This window comes from Caloenas nicobarica, chromosome 12 (assembly GCF_036013445.1).
Source record: "Caloenas nicobarica isolate bCalNic1 chromosome 12, bCalNic1.hap1, whole genome shotgun sequence".
Lineage (NCBI taxonomy): Eukaryota > Metazoa > Chordata > Aves > Columbiformes > Columbidae > Caloenas > Caloenas nicobarica.
In genome coordinates, this window is record NC_088256.1 from 1,846,461 (window position 1) to 1,869,536 (window position 23,076).

The following is a 23,076-nucleotide window of genomic DNA, read 5'->3' on the forward strand; positions in this document are numbered from 1 at the left end:
TGGAGTACAGGGTTTATTTAAACCAGCACAGAGAGCCCCCGCCTTGTCATGCTGGCATGGGGGGTGCTTGCATCCCTCGTGGGAGCCTGTGCTGCTGTCCCCTCCGTACACACCAACAGTCTTAATATGATACAGAGAGTATACAGGTAATTACAAAAAGGGGGCTGCATCCAGCCCAGTGTCCATGGGCCAAGCCAGCTGGACCACACTCTGCCCTGCTTGAACCCACCTTTTGCACCTGAAATGGCCTTTAACACCGAGGGCTTGGTCTTGTCCCTCCTGGGTCCCGTGCTGCTGCCGCCGGGGCTCACCCGCAAGCTGGAATCCTGCAGGTTAGCGATTGCCGGGGCTAAAGATGTGAACGAGGAGCGGGCTGTGCTGGCCCAACAGGGCTGGGAGGACCAAAAGCCCCAAAGAAAGAGATGTTTGGTCAGAAGCAAAGGGGAGGTGTGATGACAAGCTCCTGGGCAGGATGGTCCTGTGCAGCTCGGCTCAGGCAAAATGTGCCTCGCTGCCACGTGCCTGGGTGCGGTCGCTTGTGTTGGCGATCACGACAGCATCATGGTCCTGCTGTTGACCTCACCTGAAACTGATTGCTGGCATCGCTCCAGGTTTCTAGTTAACCCAAACTGAAACTCCTCCACTCCTTTCCAGAAGCTGACACTGGACCTGCCTCGTACCTGCGGGCTCTCCCCCAGGGCTCCGTCCCGGGGGGTGCCAGCTGTGCGCTCGCCACTGCACTCAGACAGGAGCCAGGGAGGTGATGTGCCATCAGGGCCGGGATGTCCTCCCCTTGTGCATGTCTCCTGTGAGCCCTTGGAGACCCTTCCTGGCTCGCGGGCTTCCTCCCGGCTGGATGGCGGGGCCCTGTGAGGCACCAAGCGCAGCAGGTCCCTGCGGGCAGCCACCCCCCCGTGCCCTCCTCTGGCTCGTCCCTCACCATAAGGGACGATGCACGTGGGGAAGGACCGTGCACCAGGTAGTCTCTGGCCATTTGGCTGTTGTCCTGTTCCAATATCTGCTGCCCCAGGGCCACACCGGAGAGCTGATGGGCATGAGCAGCGGGAGGGTGGGAGGCAGAGGCAGCTGTCACAGGTCGAGCCGAAAGGCCCCGAAGTAGCTGGCTGCTGCATCGTTGTAGTCGATGGCCAAGGAGGAGACGGAGACAAAGAGCTCATCACCGGCCTTCAGCTCAAACAGTCCTCCCTGGTAGAGAGCGTGGAGCCCGTAGTTCGCCTCGGGTGCCCAGCACTTGGTGCCGACCCCTTTGAGCAGGAGGATGGGCTGGCTGTAAGAGGTCTTCCAGTTGATGCACTGTACGAGCTGGGGGACGGAGACCCGGGCGCTGGCCCCGTCGCTGGGGTAGCGGAAGTAGATCTGGGAGTAGACGTAGTACTTGCCCGCCTGGTTGACCCGCAGCCGCCCATCCCGGTAGGTGATGTTCTGCAGGTGCGAGTGGATGGTGCTGTCTTCCCAGAGAGCGATGGCGTGGCGGCAGGACTGCGAGAGGTTCCCAAAGCGTTTGGAGTTCCCTGGGGAGAAGAAAGGGTCACTGAGGAGAGCGAGATGCGCTGGGGAGCACCCGTTAGGGTCAGGAGAAACGGAGGGGGTGGCTCTAACTCCCTCCCACAGTCATCCAGCTTGGAGGGGTAGAAAAGGTGGTCTTGGACTGGACAGGAGAAACATCTCCCCATCTGCCACCACACGTATCCTCCCATCCCGGTCCCCTGCCCTTTGGGTGAGATCTTTCCCCTCTTCCCATCCCAGAAATCCACCGTTGCCCAGCGGACTCCCCAACTCACCATCCTGGGCCAGGCCCTGTGGGCGGAGGGTGAGATGTGCCGAGGGCTTGCTCGCTGTTTTGGGAGGAACCTGCCCCTCTGAGGTGTTGAAGTAGCTCCGCCGGGCCTCTGCGAGGAAAGCGACACACAGCTGTAGAGGACAGAGAGCATGGGGATGCCCAGCCCCGTGTCAGCAGAACACGTCCTTATTGAGCAAGCAGAGCAAGCGGGACAGGGAAATGCCCCACTGACCAGTTGAAGAGGAAGGTTATTTGGGAATGGAAATGTCTAGTCAATCATTATCTGTGCCCCATGGCCCTGGTTCCCTGGACTCCACACACACAGCTGTCCCTCCAACCCACTCCCTGGGGACAGATGCCCTTTGCCCGCCCAGTGGGACCGTCCTCGCTGTCCCCTCCCCTGCCCCAGCTCACAGCACCGAGCCTGGCGGAGTTTGCCCCGGGAGCACCTGAGCCCCCCAGCCCGTTGGCATCCCCAGCCGCACGCCGGGCCGGGCGCACGTGGACCGCGGCACCGGCAAAGAGGCCGTCGATGCTTCGCGGCACCCCGGCTGCTCCCCCCGGTGCTGGGCTGGGACTCACCCTTCACAGCGCTCCTGCGGACAACGTTCTCCGTCACCTGGACCACCAGAGAAGAGAAACAGCCCCACGGTTAAAGGCGAAATGGGCATTCCCTGCGCCCCAGCTCCTCTTCTCTTTTCCAAGCCTTCACGACTTTGTCTTTCAGGCTCTGGGTTCCGCCAGCTCCTCACTGCGGGGGGCCTGGTGAGCAGCCCCCTCTTCCACCCCCTTCTTAAACCACTGTTGCAATTGCCCTTTGACCCCCACCCCAGTGAGGTGGATGGGGAAACTGAGGCAGGGAGGCAGACAGGAGCTCTCCCCTCAGCTGTCCCATCTTCCCCCGGTCCCCAAAGCCAGTGGGTCTGGGCTCACCGTGGCCACGTAGGCTTTGATGGTGTTGGCTAGCTTGAGACAGGGCTGGTTGGTGACCAGCTCCTCCAGGCTGGAGCCCTCCTGCTGCTGGTTGATAACCTGCAGACACCGCAGCTCCTCCGCGCTGCCCGGCACCTGGGCTTTGAGCTGGAACAGAAACACGCGGACATCCCCGCGTCAGCCCGGGCAGGCAGGGCTGGTGTGCAGGCTTAGCTGGAGCGAGCACAGGGATGCTTGGTGGGGTGTTCACGGGGCAGCCACGTTCAGAGCAGCATCAGGGCACTCACGGCCACACCACGGGGTAGAGAACAACCCTGAGCTGCCCCGATCCCAGAGCTGGTGGTGGGAGAGGGACACAAACACTGACTGTGTCTCCAGTGCTGGGACGGAGTTAGGTGGCAGGAGGCTGGGTGGATCCCCAGTTCTGCCAAAGATCTGGTTTTGTGAATTGGACAGGTTAAATCTCACCTTGTCCTCTCATGATTCCTGGCAGAAGTGAGTCTCGCTCATCCCAGCTCTTTGGGAAACATGGCAGCGCCTTTCACTGAGTTCCAGTGCTGAGTGTGAGGACGAGGCGAGACTCAAGGACTACCACAAGCTGCAGAGCACCAGGTAAAGAAAAGGAACCCAAATTTCCCATTCTCCATCTCCTTCATCTCTTCCCCTCCTGCCCTGAGGCTTCCCAAGCAGTGAAACCCAGCCTTAGCTTTGAAGATGTTCACAGCTCCCAGGGAAGCGGCTGCCCTGCGAGGCTTGGCTCTGTACAGCGCTGCAGCCGCAGGCTGGACGTGCCCAGGCAGCCGGGTCCGCGCTCTTCGTGCTTTCCCGCTGCTGAGCTCAACCAGGCTTGCAAAACAAGCTCTCACGCAGCTCTGCCCTTCCAGCTGCCGAGCCGTGCTGGGTGGAGACGGGACCCCGAGCACTCGCCACGCTGCGTCAGCCCGGGCAGATCTCAGACGCTTTCTAGCCTGTGCTGGCTTGCGGTTTGGGCTGGGAAGCCTTCCCTCCACGTGACACGGGCTGCTGCGTGGTGAGCTGCCCCTTCCCAGGCTGTCCCGGGCTGACCTGGGCCGTGACGTCGCAGTGTATGACAGGCACGGCTGGCTATAGGGTCTCACCACACCGTGCTGCTGTCTAGGGCGTGGGGAAACTGAGGCACAGATGGGATGGCTCCTCTGAAATCAGTGTGCCAGGTGCTGAGAATGAACACCAGCACCTGGAACATCCTACCTTTATTACCTGGGTCATTCCCAGATTCCAGGACAGAACCCAGGAGTCCTCGGGCTTGGCCACATCATCACCTGGGGCTTGGCTACCTCCAGCACCCTGTGCCTGCCCACGTCCCTGTTTGCTCTGAGCCCGCACCAGACTCCTACCCGCCCACCTCCCTCAGCCGCTGTTTTGGGTACTCACTGCCTAGTATCAGGATGTGCTCATGTTTGGGATCAGTACAGACTCTAGCATCAACAGAAAGACGGTATGAAGTCAGATTAAAAGGGCTGGTGTGGGGGTTTTTTCCACTATTGGGTCGGCAGCCTGTCCTAGCACGGGCTGGCTGGACCTGCCAGAAGCACAGTGGCTGGCAGAAGGGCTGCAGTGGCGAGCTCGGAGGGACTGATGTGGTGGATCGCACAGCTGGATGGCTGGAGAAAGACGAGCGCAGCCCTAGTACTGCTTTCCCCAGGCCGGCTGGGCTGCAGTCTTGCAAAGACCTGTGTGCAAAGACCTTGCAAAGACCTCGGCACCCACCGAGGCAGTAAATCCCCGAGTGGTGCGAGGCTGTTCACGGGAAGCTCCACAAGACGAGCGTGTGCTTGGGCGTGACCAGCGCGTGCAGCTCCCCTGTGCTCTCAGGTGCACTAATTATGGCACGTGCCTGTATACTAATAACTAGGATCGGCCCTCATCCGACCGCTCCCAGTAAGGTGGTGGCGCATTCCCAGCAGCAGCATGGGGACTGCAATGACGTGCCTTGTCCCTCTGGGTCCTGGCACCGACGGATCACGCTAATTGCCTTGATTAAAGCTGCTGCGATAGGCTGCATGTGCCACCAGCACCTTGCTCTCCGCGGGGTAACCCCTCTGCCTCCCTTCTCCGTCTCCCTTCCTAGGGACCTTGTGCTGGGTGGGGTGTTTAAATTAAGGAAAAAGTGGGAAGGTTTTGTAAAAGTGGAGGCAGTGGAAGTGCGAGGGGGTGAGGGCAGGCTGGCTGTGCTGAGTGATTCAGTGTCCCCAGAGATGCTGAGCTGCGACTACCTATCCCCAGCACAGATCCCTTGCAGGGATCCAGTGACGGCTCTATGAAATTAGTCCAAAGAGGTCAAGTGGCTTTCTCCTCCCTTCAGCCCTTCCCTGTGGCTCTGTCTGCTCGCATTCGCCTCCTCTCTCCAGCGCCTTTCATGTAAATCCCTCCAGCGGGTGCCACATGGCATCCGGGGATGGAAACAAAGCCCAAAGCGAGGGCAGCGGTCTGCTCCAAAAGATGCTCCACTGGGCACCAGACAGGCTGCTCCTCCTGTATCCATGGGCAGGACTTTTCCATTTCTCCCCCACCCCACTGTGGTTTTGTGCAACGCTTGGTGCTGTGGGATCCTGGTTTTGATGGGACCTTCAGAGGAGCTGCCTGGCAGTCCTGAACTTCTCTCTCCCCACACCAAAGATCTCTCCTGTTTGGCATTTTCCCCTCCTTGGCCCTCCCACTGCTCAGGGATTGCTGTGGGCCTGAATCAGCTGCTGTTGGGGGGTCTGTCATGTCCGAGTTTGGGAATGCTGCGGGTAGGTGGGAATGGCTGGATCCCAGCAGAGTTATTTGGTGTGATTCAGCTGGAGCAAGCATCCAAGAGCTGCTGGTATGGGGGGAGTTTCCCAGCAAGGCCACTCACAAAGGGGGTGAGGAGGATTCAGCGGTGGGTGGACGGGAAGGGCGAGGGGGGGCAAATGGGATGTGGAGCTCAGGGCAGACCCCCCATCCTCATCTGAAGCTGCAGACTCTGATGGGACCCCAGGGCAGGGCCCCCCCGCCCAGTGCAGACCCTCAGCTCTGGACTGAGCCCAGGACAAAGGCTCCTTCTCTCCGCATCTGGATCGGCGGCTCTGGGTGGAGCCGGGGGCAGTGCCCACCCCCCCCTCCACATCTGGATCCGCGGCTCCCAGGGGAGCCGGGGGCAGTGCCCACCCCCTCGCCTCCGCAGCTGGACTCGCAGCTCCGGGCGGGGCTGGGGCGGTGTGTGTGTGTCCCCCCGCCTCCACATCTGGATCCCCGGCGGGGCGGCGCTGCCGCCCCCGCGAGCAGAGCGGCGGAGGGGGGAGCGGGCAGAGCCCCCCCCGCAGCCGTCGGGTCTCCTGGGGGCGCAGCCCCCGCGGCGGTCCCGGCCCTCCCGGGGCCCCGCCCGCACCGGAACGGCTCGGAGGGAGGGGGAGGGTGCGCGGGGGGCGCAGGACAAAGCCCCCGCCGGCGGGCTCACCTTGGAGATGGCCATGGTGAAGTAGACGAAGAGGCCGGTGGTGGAAGCGATCTGCAGGGCGAGGATGGCCATGACGGCCACGCTGCCCCACAACGGCCCGCACCGCCGCCGGCCCCGCGCCTCGCCGCGGGCGGGAGCGGGGTCGGGGCCGTCCGGCAGCATTCGGAGCTCCGAGCCGCCGCTGTCGGAGCGCAGGTACTGCCCGGCGCTGGGCTGGTGCGGGGCCATGGCCCGGCCCGCCCCGGCTGCGCTGCCCCGCGCTCCGAGCGGCGGGAGAGACGGGCGGGGAGTGGGGGGGGCCGAGGGCGGGGCGGGGGCGAGGGGCGGGGGCTGCCCCGCCACCTCCCGCCGCGGGGGAGGCGGGGGGGACACGGGGACCGAGGGGGGACACGGGGACGGAGGGTGGACGCGGGGACCGAGGGGAACACCGGGACGGAGGGTGGACACGGGGACCGAGGCGGGACATGGGGACCGAGGCGGGACACGGGGACCGAGGGTGGACGCGGGGACCGAGGGGGGACACGGGGACCGAGGGTGGACATGGGGACCGAAGCGGGACATGGGGACCGAGGCGGGACACGGGGACCGAGGGTGGACACGGGGACCGAAGCGGGACATGGGGACCGAGGCGGGACACGGGGACCGAGGGTGGACGCGGGGACCGAGGGGGGACACGGGGACCGAGGGTGGACATGGGGACCGAAGCGGGACATGGGGACCGAAGCGGGACATGGGGACCGAGGTGGGACATGGGGACCAAGGGTGGACACGGGGACCGAGGAGGGACACGGGGACCGAGGCGGGACATGGGGACCGAGGGGGGACACGGGGACCGAGGGTGGACATGGGGACCGAAGCGGGACATGGGGACCGAGGGTGGACATGGGATCGGAGGGGTGACACAGGGACCGAGGGTGGACATAGGGACCGAAGCGGGACATGGGGACCGAGGGGTGACATGGGAACTGAGGGTGGACACGGGGACTGAGGTGGGACACGGGCTTGAGGATGTAGCATGGTGCTGGGGACAGGCTGGGGCTGTGGATGCCCCATCAGCAGCGGGAGACAGGCGGTGGGACCGTGGGGACAGGAGTTGCGTGTCTTCAGGGAGCTCCCGTGTGACCCACAGGGCAGCGTGAGTGCTAGTGGGGTGGCCCCACGGAGCTGAGGACACCCAGCTCCAGGCAGCGAGAAACCCCCGGTGCTGCCTGGGCTGAGAACAGAACATCTCGGGGCTGTGGGGGACACGATGTGACAGGGGTTTAGGTGATGGGCCATGACCCTATGGTGCACTGGACCAGCCGGTCTGGCCAGGGCTCAGCTGGCCACCCCAAGAAGCTCAGACAGGTGAAGGTTTGCAGAAAGGGGGTCACTTGCTCTTGAGCATCTCCCAGAGGCCTTGCCCGGGGGGCTGGAATGTGCCCACAGCAAGAGCCCACCCTGGGCTGGGAGCTGCAGCGCGGGGAGCAGGGCAGGTTCTCCTCTGTGCACACTGGTGTTTGGCCACTGAGCCCCAACGCTCTGTCCTGCGGGTGGGTAGAGTTCTCAGTCGCTTCGAAATAGAAAAGTTGAGTTGTTTGGAAAGCAAACAGAAAGTCTGGAAAAATGGCTGTTACCCGACAACTGCAATAGCCACTCTGTGGTCAGGTGAGTCTGTGGCTTTTAGTGCTTCTACCTGTGAAATGAAAGTAAGATCTGGATAAAACACTTTGGTCTTCCCAGAACCGCTCCCTTTTCGCTAAGGATGGGTGTGGGAAAAGTGGGCTGGCCTCAGCCCAAACCCTCAGACAGCTCTGGTAACCCTGAGCCGTGTGCCGAAGACAGTTTAGGATTTATGGCGAAATAAGGACCTGACTGCGAGCGGGAGATTTTGGACTCAGGTGAGACTCAAGGTGGAGGTAGCAGCCTTATGGCCCACCCTGTCCCCAGGACTTCAGACCCTGCAGCTGCCCCTAGGCTGGGACACTGGCCAGTGCCGCGGCTGCAGTTATTCACAGGGACATGCCACAGAGACACGGTCATGAAGCCGGAGCTGCTCTGAGTCAACCAGGGCTGACATCCCTGCATGTCACAGGGTTCCCCAGGTAGTGCTGCTCTCCTCCGGTGAGAGCTGTGAACCCAAGCCCTGCCAGCCTGAGCTTTGATCCTTGAGGGGTTTAAAACTGTCTGTGATATTTCAGTAATAATATTGGTTCAGGATTTGACCCATAAGCCTGGACTTTCTGGGCTGGGTCTTGCAGATCGTGTGTCATCTAAGGGCTGCTCCCCTACCTGGGAAGTGGGGAGAGGTGGAAGGAGGAAGAGGTGGCTCACTAGCAGCTTGCTTCTCCAGCACTATCACACAATGAAGGGTATTTTTTTTCCTTTAAAAAAAGAACTTTTCCTACTTCAAATCCTGCCTGCCAGGAATGGCCATGTCTCTTCCACTGAATCCTCTTGCCTCCCCCTTGCTTCCTGCAGACCAGTTTCCCATGGGACTCCCAGCAGACACAGGGGATGCAGGAGGAGGCAGCTCTTCAGAGGTACCACCTAATTAAAAAGGAAGGAGCAGGTCCAGTTTCTTGTCTTGATTTGTGGAGCTGGCAGGGAGGGAAGCAGCAACTCCCTCTAGGGTCCCTAATTGCCTTGGGCTCGGGTGGGGGACAGGAATTGTCCTTTTCCTTAGCTGCCAAGGCAGGAGCTTGAAAAACCTCTCAAGCATCTTTCCAGTCCTACTTTTCTGCTTACATGTTCTTGTTCCCCCTTGCAGACGGTGTTGTTGTCCATGTAGTGCTGCCAGATTATTTGCCCCCTTTGGAGACCAAGGAAGCACCCACCCTCCTGTGGGTCGTGGGGAGGACGATGAGGCAGCGTGAGGCTGTTCGGGTTTCCCTCCCCAGGAGATGGAGGAGATGACCCTTGTCAGAAGATGTTTGGGGCTGAGAGCAGGTCCCCCTGCCCATCCCCAAATGCAGCCACCACTTGGGGTGCGGGGAGGTGAGTGGGTGGCCCTGTTGTCTGAGCTGGTGAGGCAGAGCATGGCAAAGGCTCACGCAGGTTGTGGCATCAGCAACTCTTGGTGGCCTGGGGTGTCCCCAGCCTGTGCTGGTGGCCATTCCTGGCAGTGGGTGTTGTCTTTGCAGCAGCTCACACCCATCACAGAGGCGCTGCACCCTGGCACAGGGCTGCTGAGCACCCAGATAGGGGAACTGGGGCTCGAAGGTGGCTTTTGTACAGGAAAAGTTGTCCAGCCAGAGCCGACAGAGCTGCAGCAGTGGTGTGGGGGGCCCGCAGCCCAGCTGCTTGCCCTGCACTCCCTGCCCCTCGCTTCTCCTACAGCAGACACTTGTTTCGGGGGTGACAGCTGCCTGCAGGGTCAGCATTGTCTCTCTCCTTGCTCCTCAGGTTGAGGTCTGTGCGCGTGTCCTTCCTCCTGATCCTCACTCTCTGGACCCCTCACTGCAGCCTTGGCGTTACACGGAGCACAGGAGCAGTTTTGAGTGGGTCTCTTCCACGAGCCTCCCTCCACCCTTGCTTTCTTTGCCATGAGGTGAGTGTGGGGACACTGAGTCTCAGCACTTTGGTATCCCCAAGCCCAATTTTATCCTTAGGCATGCACAAATATGCAGCAGTCCCTGCAGCACCAGCCAGACGTGTCGGGCTCCTCCAGGCTGCTGCTCTGCCCAGCACGCAGAGGAGCCGTGTGACCAGCTATCATGACCTCCCAAACATGCGAAAGTGGGTAACCGGTCACCTTATCTGCTTTTATTGCTTTTATAAAAGACTTTGCCCAGCCTTGAATAATGCAAGCTCCGTACAAGTGTCTTTAGATCACTGATCTAATCACTTGCTCACTGCACGAGTGTCTCCAGTGGGCTGTGGTGTGCGAAGGGAGAGGATTTGAGGAATGCATCTGAAAGATGCTGGCAGTTTCCTTGGCATCTGCTAGGTAGCAAAATATTTTTCCTCTTACTCTTTTAGCAGAAAGGCAGCACTGATGCTGTTTGGGGGCTGCGGTTCCCCCTGCTTCCCATGTCCTGTTGACCTGACCTGACCAGAACAAAGCTGCAGGAGCAGGGCAAAGGAGGTGGGACCCAATGCAGACAAGAGATGTGGAGGGGCATGCTGGGGGCTGATTTATTACCAACTCTCCCAGCCAAAGCCTTTCCGCTTGGGCTGCTCATTGATCTTAGTGCCCACTCTCATCTCTACCACCCCTTGCTGTCCTTCGCTGTTTCTGTGGGAAGGGTTGCTGAACTCCTGGTGACTTGTATAGTGGGGACCTGCATGGGGAAAATGCTGCCCCTTCCACCTCCGTGCTGTGTCTGTCCATCAGGATGCTCCCAACACAAGGGGATCTTCCCGCCAAAAGCATCTGCCAAGCCCACGAGCGGTTTTTCCTGTTCTCTGCCAGCTCGGTGCATGACCTGGTGCCCAGAGCCCGTCAGAGGCAGGAGCTGTGCAGCTCAGCTCTGGTGTGGGCACCATCCCTGCCCTGACAAGTAGCTGTTGCCCCAGGTGAAATGCTTTTGTGTGAGTTGGGGAAGGGCATGGAGCTAGGAGAGAGATGACTATTTATTTCTAAAAAAAAAAAAAGCAATGAAAAAGGAACCCTCCTGGTTGTTCTTCTCATTAACAAGGCTCAGGACCTTCAAAGCCAGGTGAAGGGGGAAGAGCTAGAAAAGGCACATCTGTGGCACAAACTACTTGTAAAACCTTGCCGTGGTCTCAGGCAGCAATTCTGGCTGCTTCTGGTGTTGGAGGGCTGCGTGCACTGGGGGCTTGCAGGGACCCCCCTGATGCAAGGGGCAGCGTTTGCCTGTCAGAGCAGCCAGAGTGGATAAGGGGCAGAGATGGTCAGGCTCCTGGTTTTGGGGGAAGTGCACTTGAAGAGCATTTGCAGTTTGGGGTGTGGATGCATGTGCAGAAGCAACCTGGGTACTGCTCAACGGTGTGCTGCGATGCTGGGCTGTGCTCTGCTCCATTGGCTGCGACGAGGGCATGTGTGGGCTCTGCTGATGAGCAGAGGGAAGCCTGGAGCTACAAGAACTTGGTAGCTTGGGGCTGCTCTCCACGCTTTGGACATAGGAGGTTTGCAGAGCAGCCAAACCTGCGAGCAGGGGCAGGACCAGTACTGGAATCGTGCAAAGAAAATTGGGTGGGAGCCAGATAAAAAAATGCCTCCTGATACTGGCTGAGGAGTTGTTTTTCACTTCTAATGTTTCCTGGTCTGTGCACTAGGAGAGCCAGGTCAGCCAAGCCTGGAAATTTGTTTCCTCAGTGCTCGGTGGTGCAGAGCAAGTGCAGGAGAGCAGGAGAAGGTGTTTTGCTGGGGTGTCGCCAGTGTTGTCAGCAAGGCACTGTGCGGGGGGAAACGACCTGTGTGGAGACATGAGTTGTGTGTCTGGGATTTTCCAGTCTGTCCCTTGGATTCGCTTCAGCTTTGCTTCAGGCAGGATGGCTGAATGTGCAGTTTGGTCATGTCATTTTCCCATGTTTAGCAGGCATGATAGGATCTGTTGGGTCAGCCTAAGCTGGAGTCCTCTCGAGCTGCGTTAGCGACACAGAATTCCTCCCTGTTTCGCATCTTCTGGAGCAGAGCACCAGGGCTGGGTCGCAGCTTCCCGAGGCTGCTCCTTTAAGGCAAGGCGCTGCCGTTTGCTCAAGCAGCTGATGATTTCTAACATGTGTTGGCTACATGATCTTCAGTCAGGAAACAGCAGGCCCCCGGGATGTGAAATCATTGCATGCAGCTCGGGAAGACCTTTCCTAACCTCCCTGGTATGCTCTCTCAAACATTTGTCTTTTGATTTGCACTGATCAGTTCCTGTGCTAAGAGGTTTTTTTGGGAAAAACCTCGTTCCCCATCACACCGTCCTTCCAAGGCTCAATGGGCAGCTCAGTGCTTGCAGCTGAGGCACTGGATCAGCTCACCTTCCTGACCAGGTCTGCCCCAACCACGTGGAGAAGCCACTGAGACCTCCACGCCGGGCTCCGTTCTGCCCTCGCCACAGGGATCACCTTCTCCTGGGGTGCCAGGGACCAACCTTTGGCCTCTTCTTCCATGGCCCAGCAAAGCCAGGGTGGTTCCCTCCATCCACGGGGCAGCACAACAATGCACCTTGTAGCTGTCGCAGGGACCTGGAAAGCAGGAGAGTGCCATTGATGTGCCTTGGGTCCCCGCCCCTCGGTGCCTCAGTTTCCCCCCTGTCTAGCATAGGCTGTCAGGGGGCTTTGCTTCCTGCATGGTTTCCCAGGTGCCTGAGATCACTGGCAAGACATCCAGCTTGGACAATGCCTTTGTTCATCCTGGAGAATTCCACAAATGCTCTGCTGCAGCAAAATGGCCTGAGTGTCTTTGGTCAGAGGGAGCAAAGGCTGGTTCGGAAGCAGATAAGAGATGCTATGAGAAAAGTCACAAATAGCAGGAGAGCTCCAGAGCCCTTATTATGTAGAAAGGCAGGAGATGTCAGGGCCAGCGGAAGCTGTCTCAGGGTGACACCACATTCCTTGGGTGATGCTCTGACCCCTGGGTGGGGATCAGGGAGCTGGTGCCTGCACACTGTGGATCTGGCCACTGACACGGGGCTGTGGGGTATGTTTGGCTGTGAAGTGGGTCGAGCTTTACAGTGGATGTGTGCTGGCACCTCTCCTTACCCACCTGCATAGTGCTTTGGGGTACCCAGCTGCAGTGGTAACACATGGTCCTTATCACCCAGCACCTCTGGGGGAGATGCCAATGCTGGGTCCCGGAGAGAAGAAGAGCTTTGAAAAACTGAACTAGAGATGGATCTGTAGGGAGCAGGATGGAGATATGGGGTGGAGCAGGGTGGGCAACTTTTTTGTTGGCTGGGGCACCTCTACAAGATCACCACAGAGAGGACACTCCTGGGAGACACAGTGCTCAAGTGGCTTGGTGCAGCATGGCTGAGTACTGACCTTGGCACAGGTCTCACAGGGTTGATTTTCCACCTGGGGCCATGCCAGGTCGCCAGTGCTTCTCCCGGCCTGAGGCAACCAAAGTGTGGCACTGGGACCAGTTTGGGAACGAGAGGAGTGTTGGGAGGCCCAGACTGCAAAGGGATGGATAACAACAGCAAAATGCCCAGTGTTGGGACACTGGTCCCAGTTCCTGCAGCCAGTTTAAGCTTTTCAAGAGTCAGTGTTAACCCTTGCCACACATTTCCGAGCAAAAAGTCACCGTCATGAGCAGAAAGTCCCTGGAGATGGCTGTAGCAGCCCTGATGCTGCCTGGAGCAAAGAGGAGTTATTAAAGCCAGGTGTTTTATGTCCTCCTCCACCCAGAATACAAGTGATTTTACAGCACATTTAACTTGTGGCGAAATGTGAAGGGACTCATCTGCTGCGGGGTGGTCTGCTGGGAGGTACACTTGGTCCTCCAAAGACCCAGCAAGTAGCTGGGCTGGGAGAAGGATCTGAGAGGGGAGAGGGGCAGGGCACGTTTGAGTTTGCCCTCTGGCCATGTGGCTCTTGTCTCACAACAGGCAGGCTGGGGAGACACAGCCCATGGGCAGGATGCGGTGACCTGCGGTGCTGGATGTTGATGGGGGTCATGGAGGGCGTTGCAGAGATGCTGGACTGGGTGAGAGACCAACGTGGCGGCCACTTTTGGAGAAAGTAAAGCCTCCGCTCAGAACGGGAAGAACTCAAATATTTCAGCCCAGGGCTTGCGGTGCCCCTTTGCCCTCCCCACGGGGACCTTGAGATGAGGGGTGTGGGAGCACATGCTGCTAGTCAGTCCTGCTGGGGGTCTCCCCTGGCAGCCTGGCTTGGTGACAAGGATGTGCCAGGGTGACTAGGACAGGGTGACCCAAGCAGACGTGACTCAGCACCCAGACAGCATGACTCAGCACCCCAGAAATGCTGTCTGACAGCGCCTAAGTGCTGGTGCCACAATAACCGATGCTGCAGTAAATGGGTGCCCAGTTTCTCCCTGGGATTGGCAGTTCCAATCTGCTTGAGACCATCATTGAACCAGCAGAAAATCCACCCCAGAAACCCTAGAAGTTTGCATGATGGGAGCGATCCGTGTCTTTGAGAGACACCCAGAGCAGCTCTTCTTTCTCAGCCACATCAAAATGTCCCTCTGGAAAGGGATCCCGGTAAGGGGACGAGCAGGATGATGCTAGCCTGGCTCAGGGGTGGTCCTGGAGGTGATGCAGGAGGGAACACCCCACAGCTCTAGGGGTCCAGCTGGGCCTGGTGGTTTTGGTCAGGCCATGCTGATGCTCTCAGTAAGGCTTGTGGAAGAGTTGTTTTAGGATGTATGACCAGTCCTTATTTGTCTCACCACTTCTGCCCTTTCTCCCACATGACCCACGCACATGCTTTGGCTCAATTCCTTGCCTCAATTTCCTCACGGCACTGTGCCATATACATCATCCTTTGCTGCCATGTTCTAGTGGCATGTGGTAGTGTACAAACCACTGTCCCAGCAATCCATTTCAGCTGCAACTTTGCTGTTCAGTCTTGTCCTTTCCCCTAAACTCACCTGGGTCAGCCTCGACCTGCCCAGTTTGGGCCGGTCCCTTGGCCAGACCTGTGCAGAGACCTTCACCCTGACCTCCAAGAGGTCCCAAGACCCTGCCCTCCTACACAGGCAGATAGACACACTCAAGTGGACAGACACAGCATGCTCCTGCTCTGTGAGGTGCAGAGACCCTTTGCATTGTTCCCAGGAATTTGGAGAACTGTGCAAGACATGCGAAGGCTGTAGGAGGGACGAGTTTCAGAAAAGCCATGGTTGGAGCTGACTCAGAGCTTCCCACCACAGGTTTCCTGCTGGCTCAGGCCTTTTTCGTGTCTTTCTCCCTCGCCTTCCCCAAAACTATCCAGCTCCTTGTGAGGATGCTGAGATACATTCACTACCCACAGAGCTGTGAGAGGCCCCTTCCCTTTGTCAAGGCATCGCACAGGGGAAGTGTGTGCTCACTGCCTGGTTCGGTCTTCGCAGAAACACTCTTTCTGGGTGAACCTCGCTCATTCTGCGTTGATGTACGCCTGGCTTTGGCTGGGCGGTGCTGAGGGGCAGCAGATTTTGGCCCCTCCGCTTGCTCTCAGCTTGCAGTGGAGTTCATGCAGCCTTTGGGCTGCTCCACTGTGTGCTCGCTATGGGGCTGCAAAGAGAGGGCATCAGCCATGAGGACCCAGCCTCTTCCTCCCATACCCCCCAGTGCTTGGCTGGGAGCAGCCCACAGCCCCTGTCACACATCAGGTCATTCCTTGCCTGGGGCTGGAACCAGGGTTTGCTTCTCCCTGTTATCACAGGGGATGGAAACCTTCCCTGGCTGCATCAGGCTGTCTCCAGAGCTAGGCCAGCTGCTCCAGCTCCACACATTGCTAGGTATAGGGTTGAGGCTGGAGGGCTTGTTGGTCACCCTGAATGGGACAGGACAGGTTGTCTTGGATGGGCACAAGCTGGCCCACACTGACTAGAAGCTCCCATTCCTAGAAGCTGTGATGGAGAGCTCGGTATGTGGCCTTCTGCAAACCAGCAAGATCTGGGCTGGTTCGGCTCAGCGTCTCCTCAGGCCCACGATCCATCACTGCACCCCAAAGGAAGATGTCACCATCCTAGGACTGCTCCTGCCATCCCTGAACTGTCCAGCTGGGACATGATGCCTGGATGCTCCTGGGCTGTGGGGGATAAAAGGGATCTCTGGGTTCTTTTGACTTATTGCCTGGGTTTTGCAACCTCCTGGCAAAGCAAAGTGTCAAAAATCAACCAATCAACCAAACCCCCAAACCAAAACAAACAAAACAGGTTAAAAAACAAAGGAAGAAAAGTGACAGCCAGAACTCAGCCATACACTGCCCGGACCAGCTGGCGTCCGGGTGCATCAGCCACCTCTCTGGGCCAGCTGTGTCTCCTGTCCCCAGGCCCTGCAGCCCTGCTTTCCTAGTTCTACTTCACAGCAGCTGCCTCTGCTCTTGCTCTCACAGCAGGAACTGCAGAGGGAAAGGAGGAGGTGGGAGGGGAGTGGGACTGCTAGGTCCTGAGACTCGCATACCCTGGCCAGGAGTGTTCCCAGGCTCCGGTGAGGGATTAAGGACCACTTTCTGCCTGCAGTTCCTCCTCTGGGTTGGGCTCCTTCATCCCAACTCTTCTGCTTGTCTCCTCTGACAACTGGTCTTCTTGCTCCCTCTAGTGGGACAGTTATGGGGCCTCCCTGCCTGTACACACATGCCCACGTTTCTTTTCTTGCATCTTGATGTCTTCCTGGAGATCTTCCTCTGGCCATGCTGTGTCTGGTCCCTGGTCTGGCCACCCTCTCCTCTCCTCTCCTCTCCTCTCCTCTCCTCTCCTCTCCTCTCCTCTCCTCTCCTCTCCTCTCCTCTCCTCTCCTCTCCTCTCCTCTCCTCTCCTCTCCTCTCCTCTCCTCTCCTCTCCTCTCCTCTCCTCTCCTCTCCTCTCCTCTCCTCTCCTCTCCTCTCCTCTCCTCTCCTCTCCTCTCCTCTCCTCTCCTCTCCTCTCCTCTCCTCTCCTCTCCTCTCCTCTCCTCTCCTCTCCTCTCCTCTCCTCTCCTCTCCTCTCCTCTCCTCTCCTCTCCTTTCCTCCTTTCTCCCAATGTGCAGACTGCTACTACTAATATCTATAAAAGAGACAATAGAATACGAAATAAAAGATACTCAGTGCAATTCCTCATGAACTCCATCCACAAAAAGCAGCTGGTCTTGGGAAGAGAGGGAGCACCCTGGTCCCAAACAGCTGATCCCAGGAAAAGAGAGAAAAAGACAGAAAGGCCCAGAGGCCACTGCGAAATGGCGGGATGGCAAAAGGCTGAACTAAAAGAATGTCCAAACAGAACTCCACTGAAACAGACCAGAAACTGGAATGAGTCTCCATCTCCGTCTGTCCATCCCTCTAGCTGGAAAGTCCCGACTCTCCTTGAATATCAAGTATGACGCTAATGGCAAGGAATATTCTCATTGATCAGTCTGGATGTCAGGCAAGGTCTGTCCCACCCATGACCCCCATCCCAGCTTTCTCACAACTGTGGGAGAGAGCTCAGAAAGACCTTGGCTCCCAGAAAACAGAAACTAAAAAACATTAACTCTGTCACTGGATGTTATCTTCTTGTTCTCAAACTAAATCCAACCAACGACTTTGCCAGCTACAAAAGTGTTTCTAACTGGATGAAGAGAAGTAACTCGCTTTCAGTCAAACCAGCACAGGTGGTGGAAGAGTCAACGGGAAGACGTGTGGTGCTGGACCATATCCTAACAAACCAGGAAGGACTGGTTGGAAATGTGAAGGCTGGGGGCAGGCTTGGCTGCAGTGACCATGAGATGGTGTTCAGGATCCTGCGTAGAGGAAGCAGGGCAATAAGTAGGATTGCAGCCATGGACTTTGGGAGGGCTAATTTTTGCCACTTCAAGGTCCTACTTGGAAGAATCCCATGAGTAGAGTGGGCTGAGAAAGCTGGTTAATTTTTAAGCATCATGCCTCCTAGCTCCAGATTGATGCATCCCTATGAGTGAAAATTCAAGTAAAAGCAGGAGGCTTGCATGGATAAGGAGATTCTGTCAAAACTCATATGGAAGAAGGATGGAGGGTATAGAGAAGGCTGAGTTACTGAATGCCTTCTTTGCTTCTGTCTTTACTGCTCACTGCTAAGACCAGCTCTCAGGAATCCCGGACCCTGGAGCTAAGAGAGAGAGTCCAGAGAAAGGAAGGTTTTCCCTTGGTTGAGGAGGATCAGGTTAGAGACCATTTAAGCAAAATGGAGACCCACAGATCCACAGACCCTGATGGGGTGTACCCATGAGTACTGAGAGAGCTGGCAGATGTCTCAGTGTCTTATAGGGCCCTGCTTTTTAGCCCACTCTCACCATCACAGGCAAAGAGCTGCGGCTTTTTTTCTGCACTGGATGTTTGATGGCTCTTCTCTTTGCTTTAGAGACAGGTTTCGATCAGAGAGGGAAACACAAGCAGAGGCAATGCATTGGAGAGCTGGCATGCTAAAACTGGGAGTTTGATGAGGCCACCTCCTTTAGCAAGTGAGTCATTGAACAGTTCAGAGGTACTATAAAAGCTCACCTTGAGAGAACACTGGTTGTCATAAAAGGGGGAAATGGTAGATTCTATTGCTGAAAATGGACTGTGTGGTTTTGTGAATGTGGCTTCAGCCATTTTTCTTCAAAGTAGGCTCATATCTACTTCAGAAAAGTAATGACGATCATGTTGAAAACAAAGAATCAGTGTGGTGGGGCTGTAGAGTGGCCCTTGGTTTGTCCTACAAGCAAGCTCTGAATGCGGATTCTTGCAGGTGTAGTGGAGCAGCCAGCAGCATCTCTGAGTAAAGCGCTGGGGGACGGGGTCCTGTGTGCTGGGGACAGCTTCCCTTGCCAATCTCTGCTCCCTCCTCCTTCAAGCAGGGGCTGCCCCACGCCGGGCACAGCCGGTCCCAGCCGGGCCCGCAGGTGGGTGTCTCGGTGGCGACCGCCCGGGCTCTGTGATGTGGGCGCCTCGTCATCGCCAGAGGCCATTGTGACATGGGGGTGCGCGCAGTGACCGTGGGGGTATATAAGGAGCAAGAGCCCTGGGGTGCTCACTCCCAGGAGAGCAGCTTCTCAGGAGGCAGCAGCTTCTCAGGAGGCAGCAGCTTCTCAAGAGGCAGCAACTTCTCAGAAAGCAGCAGCTTCTCAGGAGGCAGCCGCTTGTCATAAAGCAGCAGCTTCTCAAGAGGCAGCAGCTTCTCAAGAGGCAGCAACTTCTTAGAAAGTAGCAGCTTCTCAGGAGGCAGCAGCTTCTCAGAAAGCAGCAGCTGTTCAGAAGCAGCAGCTTCTCAAGAGGCAGCAGCTTCTCAGAAAGCAGCAGCTTCTCAGGAGGCAGCAGCTTCTTAGGAGGCAGCATCTCCCCTGGGTGCCCGTGTCAGCTCTGCGACAGACGAGGCTCAAGATGCCCATGGACAAGGAGGCGAACGCCCACTCCCAGCCCTTCCGGCTGCCGGCCTTGCTCAATAGGCCACAGGTGAGGGACGGGGCAGGAGGGAGAGGCCGGTGGTGGGACGGGGCCGCAGGCAGCTGCCGCGGGGCCGGACATGCCGCCTCCATCCCATGTGTCCTCCTCCTCCTCCTGCCCACAGGTCAGCCACAGCCTGGGCCAGCAGACCGTGCACTCCACCTGGGTCACCCCCTCGGTCCAGGAGCGCTTCCAGGACCACCATGAAGGTCCCCAGGAGGGCTCTGTCTGGCCCCGCAGCACCAACACAGCGGCAGCACCAGAGGCAGAGTGCCCGGCACCTGCCCCACAGGGCCCCACAGCCGACGACGCGGCTCTGTGGGACGCAGCCCAGCGCATCGTCAGTGAGGCCGTGCGCAGGGCTGTGGCTGTGATCCAGGGACCTGGCGAGCAGCCTGGGGAACAGCAGGACCTGGCCCAACGTGCGGAATTGGAAGAGGAGAAGAGCAAAGAGGGGTGCCAGGGTGAAGACTACACCATCCAGAGCATCTGGGTCAACCCCTCGGTCCAGGAGCACCTCCAGGATGCCCCTGCAGATCCCCAGGAGGGCTCTGGCTCGCCCAGCTGCACGGACACTGAGGCGGCAGCGGAGGCACAGAGCCCGGCACCTGCCCAGCACAGCCCCACAGAGGACGATGTGGCTGTGTGGGACACTGTGGAGTACCTCGTCAGTGAGGCCACGCGCAGGGCTCTGGCTGTGACCCCGGGACCTGGCCAGCAAGCGGTGGAACAGCCGGAGCTGGCCCAATGCTTGGATGTGGCAATGGCAGCACCAACAGTCGCAGGACTTGACACCAGCGAGTCTCCCTTGGCTGGAGAGCCTGAGGGAGAGGCCAGCACAGCCCTTCTCGTCCCAGCTGAAGACACCGAAGGAGAAAACAGGGTTTCTCCAATGTGTGGAGACCACCAAGGAGAGCCCAGCACAGCCATCGTCTGCTCGGCAGCAAACGAGGAGGAGGTGGCTTCTTGGATGCCTCAAGAGCCTCCGGCAGACGCTGGCACACTCGACCTTGCCCCAGCCGCGGACGATGAAGGACGTGCAGCGGCTTCTCCCGTGGCTGCGGATCCTCAGCAGCAGGTGAGCTGGTGGTGCACGGCCGGCAGCGGGCATCCCGAGTCGCCGGAGGCCGGCGCGGTGCCTGGGCTGTGTGCGGCAGGGAGATGCCTGGTGCTCCCCGTGCCATGGCACCCACATCCCCTCCATCCCCTGTGCTCTTGCTGTCTCCATGCAGGTGGCCTCCCAGCACGGAGATGAAACACAGTCCTGCTCCAGCTGCAGGGACGCGCCCGAGGATGAGCAAGGTACGTCCCCAAGTTGAGCACCATCCCAGTGAGGGCTGGGCTGTCCCGGCTGTCCCAGCCAGCGGCACCCGGGCCAGGCCTGTGGCACTGCGTGCACAGGGGGCCACTCCCCAGCCACCCCTCCCTGAGGGAAGCCCCCGGTGGCGGGGGCAGGCAGGGGCTGTCGGTCGCCCGCCCTGCCCCTCGCCTACAGCTCTCCTACCCCCACAGGCACCACCAACCTCCCGCACGCCCCGGCTCGACGGCCTTCCCGCTTCAGGAGGGCGCTCCGGGCTCTGCGCAGGGCTTTCCGCTGTAGCTGCATCGCGGGACAGCAAGAGGAGTAGAGCCCGGCTGCCAGCGCCACGCGGGTCCCTGGGCACGCGGCTGCTCCTGAGCCTGCGCAGCGTCCAGAGGAAGCGGCTCAGGGTGGCACGTGAGGGATGGGCGCGTGGACGGCGACCGCGGCGTTCACCTGCCCTGAGGACATGGTGCTGCCAGCCTCTGCTCGGCCTTGGATGCTTTTTATAAAGTAATAAAGCCAATAAAAATGACACTTTTCCCCCCGTGCTCATCAGTTCCTGGTCCACCTCGGGACAAAGATGGGTGCAGGCAACCTCTTTCCTCGGGGTGTCCCGGCATTGGTTGCGGGAAGCCCAGGGCTGGTGCTGCCACAAGCCGGCAGTCTGGCTGCATCCCCCTTCAAGCTCCCTTCCCACCCGCCTGTCTCCAGTTCAAGTCAAGGACTTTGAACATTGTAGATCTATTGCCAGCTTGGCCTGGTTGACCTAATCCCTGCACCATACGGCATCACCTTCGTTTCACAAGGAACCTCCCCGTTGCTGGGGTGTTTCGGAGCATCTACATGAGCTGATAGAGGCGAGACCCTGCGCACACACACGGTGCCGGGATGGGGTCCCTCGCTCCCGCCGAGGTTCTCCCAAGTCAGGAAGAGCCGGCTTCTCGCTCCCTTGCTGGAAATCTGAGCCGTGATCCATCTCTGCGCAAGGCCCTGATGCACAAGGCTTCCAGCGTCACGAGAGCAGGTTCAGGCCTGAGACACCGGGGACAAGGGCCACAAACAGTGCTGCTCTTCAGAAGAAATCGACCCACACAGAGCTTCATCTCAGACGCGAGTTCCTCCGCCCTGGATTTCTGGGGCCTAAAAATAGAGGGAGGCTCAGGTATAAACCCAGTTAGCCAAGAGCCTGTGTGGCCCATTGCAGACCAGCCACGGCTGTCTGTGGCTGCTGCATGGCCTGGGCAGCAGCCTTCGCAGCATCCTCCTCTTCCCCAGCACCCCGGCACACTGCATAGAGCCAGAGCTAATTGCAGTCACTAGGGCAGCACCGGGCAGCAGCAGCATCTCTCTTCTCTGCATCCAGCTGCCGAGTTGCCCTGCGGGGAATTTCAGCTGGGGAAGGGCGGAGTCGAATCGCCATCGGCCGAGGGCTCAGGATGGAGCACGGCACCGCCAGGTGCCCAGAGCAGAGCCCTTCTTTACCCGGCTTGGACTGGTGTATTCCTCCTGCTCCTAGTGCGGTCCTTCTCCGGGATAAGGTGATGCCAGCACTTTGAGGGGAAGTCGAACTTCAGGACGAAATGGGCATGAAACAGCCTCAGTTCATGAAAAGCAAAAGGAGTAAAATTGACACGGAACAAAGCCAGTAACTTACCACAGCTCTCCAAGCTGCGCTCGCCACGCGTGAGGCGACCGGCGACACGTTCTGCTGCTGCGGGGCTGTGCCACAAGAAGTCAGTTGGGGTGTTGGCCGGAACGGTAGTGATGTACATCTCGAGATACCCAAATCGTTTTGTGGGAAGCATCTGTTTCCTCAGCTGGATTGGGAACACTTGTAACACAGCTGTCTCCGTGCACAAAGGCTTTTGTGTCTCGCTGTGTAGTGGCCAGAGAGTTGGTCCGATGGCACTGAAGAGCTCCAGGAGACATCAATCGGTTTGCTTCTTTTCTACACCAAGCCTTAAAGGCTGGTTTTGATAGTAAAATGTGATGAAAACCTAACGTTCCTCCAAGAAGGCCTCGGGTAAGTCATTCACAAAAATTGAGACTTCTTTTCCCAGGGAGGCTGAATTTCCTCCATAGCAATAAAACGATCAGGTTTTGCACAGAAGAGTTGGTGTGGTTCTAAGCATCATTATTTTGTGTATGCTGCCTTAAAGAAGCAGAGTGTTCTGCCTTTTGCTTTTGCCGATGGAAGTCAGGAATGGTCAGCGCTGTGCTTCATGTTAGGATCGTTTCGTTCTCGTCTTCTTGAAAGTTACTTTTGCCGGACGCAACTCAGAGGAAAACGCCTCCGTCTCTTACAGGGCCCTGCTCTTGATTCCGCTCTCAACATCACAGGCAAAGAGCTGCTGCTGCTTTTCTGCACTGGATGTTTGACGTCTCTTCTCTTTGCTTTAGGGACAAGATCTCTTCGATCAAGAGACTGAAACAGAAGCAGAAGCACCAGAAGCTGACGTTTCTCCAAGTTTTCCCCCAGTGCCTCGAGTCCCAAAGCAAAGAGAAGAGAACGGCAGTGGTGTCATTTTCTACCTCAGGGATCAAGTTGTGGCAGGAATCGTATTATGGAACACCTTCAACAGGTGTTGAAGCCTGTTGCTGGGAAGGTCAGT

The 23,076-nt window shown here is 58.3% G+C and overlaps 2 protein-coding genes across 2 annotated transcripts; one reads left to right on the plus strand and one right to left on the minus strand.

The window, feature by feature from the left end:
- LOC135993498 (tumor necrosis factor ligand superfamily member 10-like) lies at window positions 1-6,456 on the minus strand. Its single transcript, XM_065643414.1, has 5 exons — window positions 6,198-6,456; window positions 2,735-2,881; window positions 2,384-2,420; window positions 1,803-1,910; window positions 1-1,532 (listed from the first exon to the last, which is right to left on the minus strand). Exons 1-5 carry the CDS (start codon window positions 6,423-6,425, stop codon window positions 1,090-1,092), a joined length of 963 nt encoding a protein of 320 aa, XP_065499486.1. The 5' UTR covers window positions 6,426-6,456; the 3' UTR covers window positions 1-1,089.
- Window positions 6,457-19,240: 12,784 nt separating this feature from the next.
- Window positions 19,241-20,884, plus strand: LOC135993674 (uncharacterized). The gene is made up of 3 exons (XM_065643681.1): window positions 19,241-20,239; window positions 20,394-20,463; window positions 20,674-20,884. Exons 1-3 carry the CDS (start codon window positions 19,241-19,243, stop codon window positions 20,787-20,789), a joined length of 1,185 nt encoding a protein of 394 aa, XP_065499753.1. The 3' UTR covers window positions 20,790-20,884.
- Window positions 20,885-23,076: the final 2,192 nt, after the last annotated feature.

What these genes read in the sequence shown, in the direction of transcription:
- LOC135993498 (XM_065643414.1), bottom strand. Translation starts at nt 6,425, where the DNA reads ATGGCCCCGCACCAGCCCAGCGCCGGGCAGTACCTGCGCTCCGACAGC. An exon ending in TCACCATGGCCATCTCCAAG is followed by an intron (nt 2,882 to 6,197) that starts GTGAGCCCGCCG and finishes TTTCTGTTCCAG; the next exon opens with CTCAAAGCCCAGGTGCCGGG. An exon ending in TCAAAGCCTACGTGGCCACG is followed by an intron (nt 2,421 to 2,734) that starts GTGAGCCCAGAC and finishes CTGGTGGTCCAG; the next exon opens with GTGACGGAGAACGTTGTCCG.
- LOC135993674 (XM_065643681.1), top strand. Translation starts at nt 19,241, where the DNA reads ATGCCGCCTCCATCCCATGTGTCCTCCTCCTCCTCCTGCCCACAGGTC. An exon ending in CTGCGGATCCTCAGCAGCAG is followed by an intron (nt 20,240 to 20,393) that starts GTGAGCTGGTGG and finishes GTCTCCATGCAG; the next exon opens with GTGGCCTCCCAGCACGGAGA. An exon ending in CGCGCCCGAGGATGAGCAAG is followed by an intron (nt 20,464 to 20,673) that starts GTACGTCCCCAA and finishes CTACCCCCACAG; the next exon opens with GCACCACCAACCTCCCGCAC.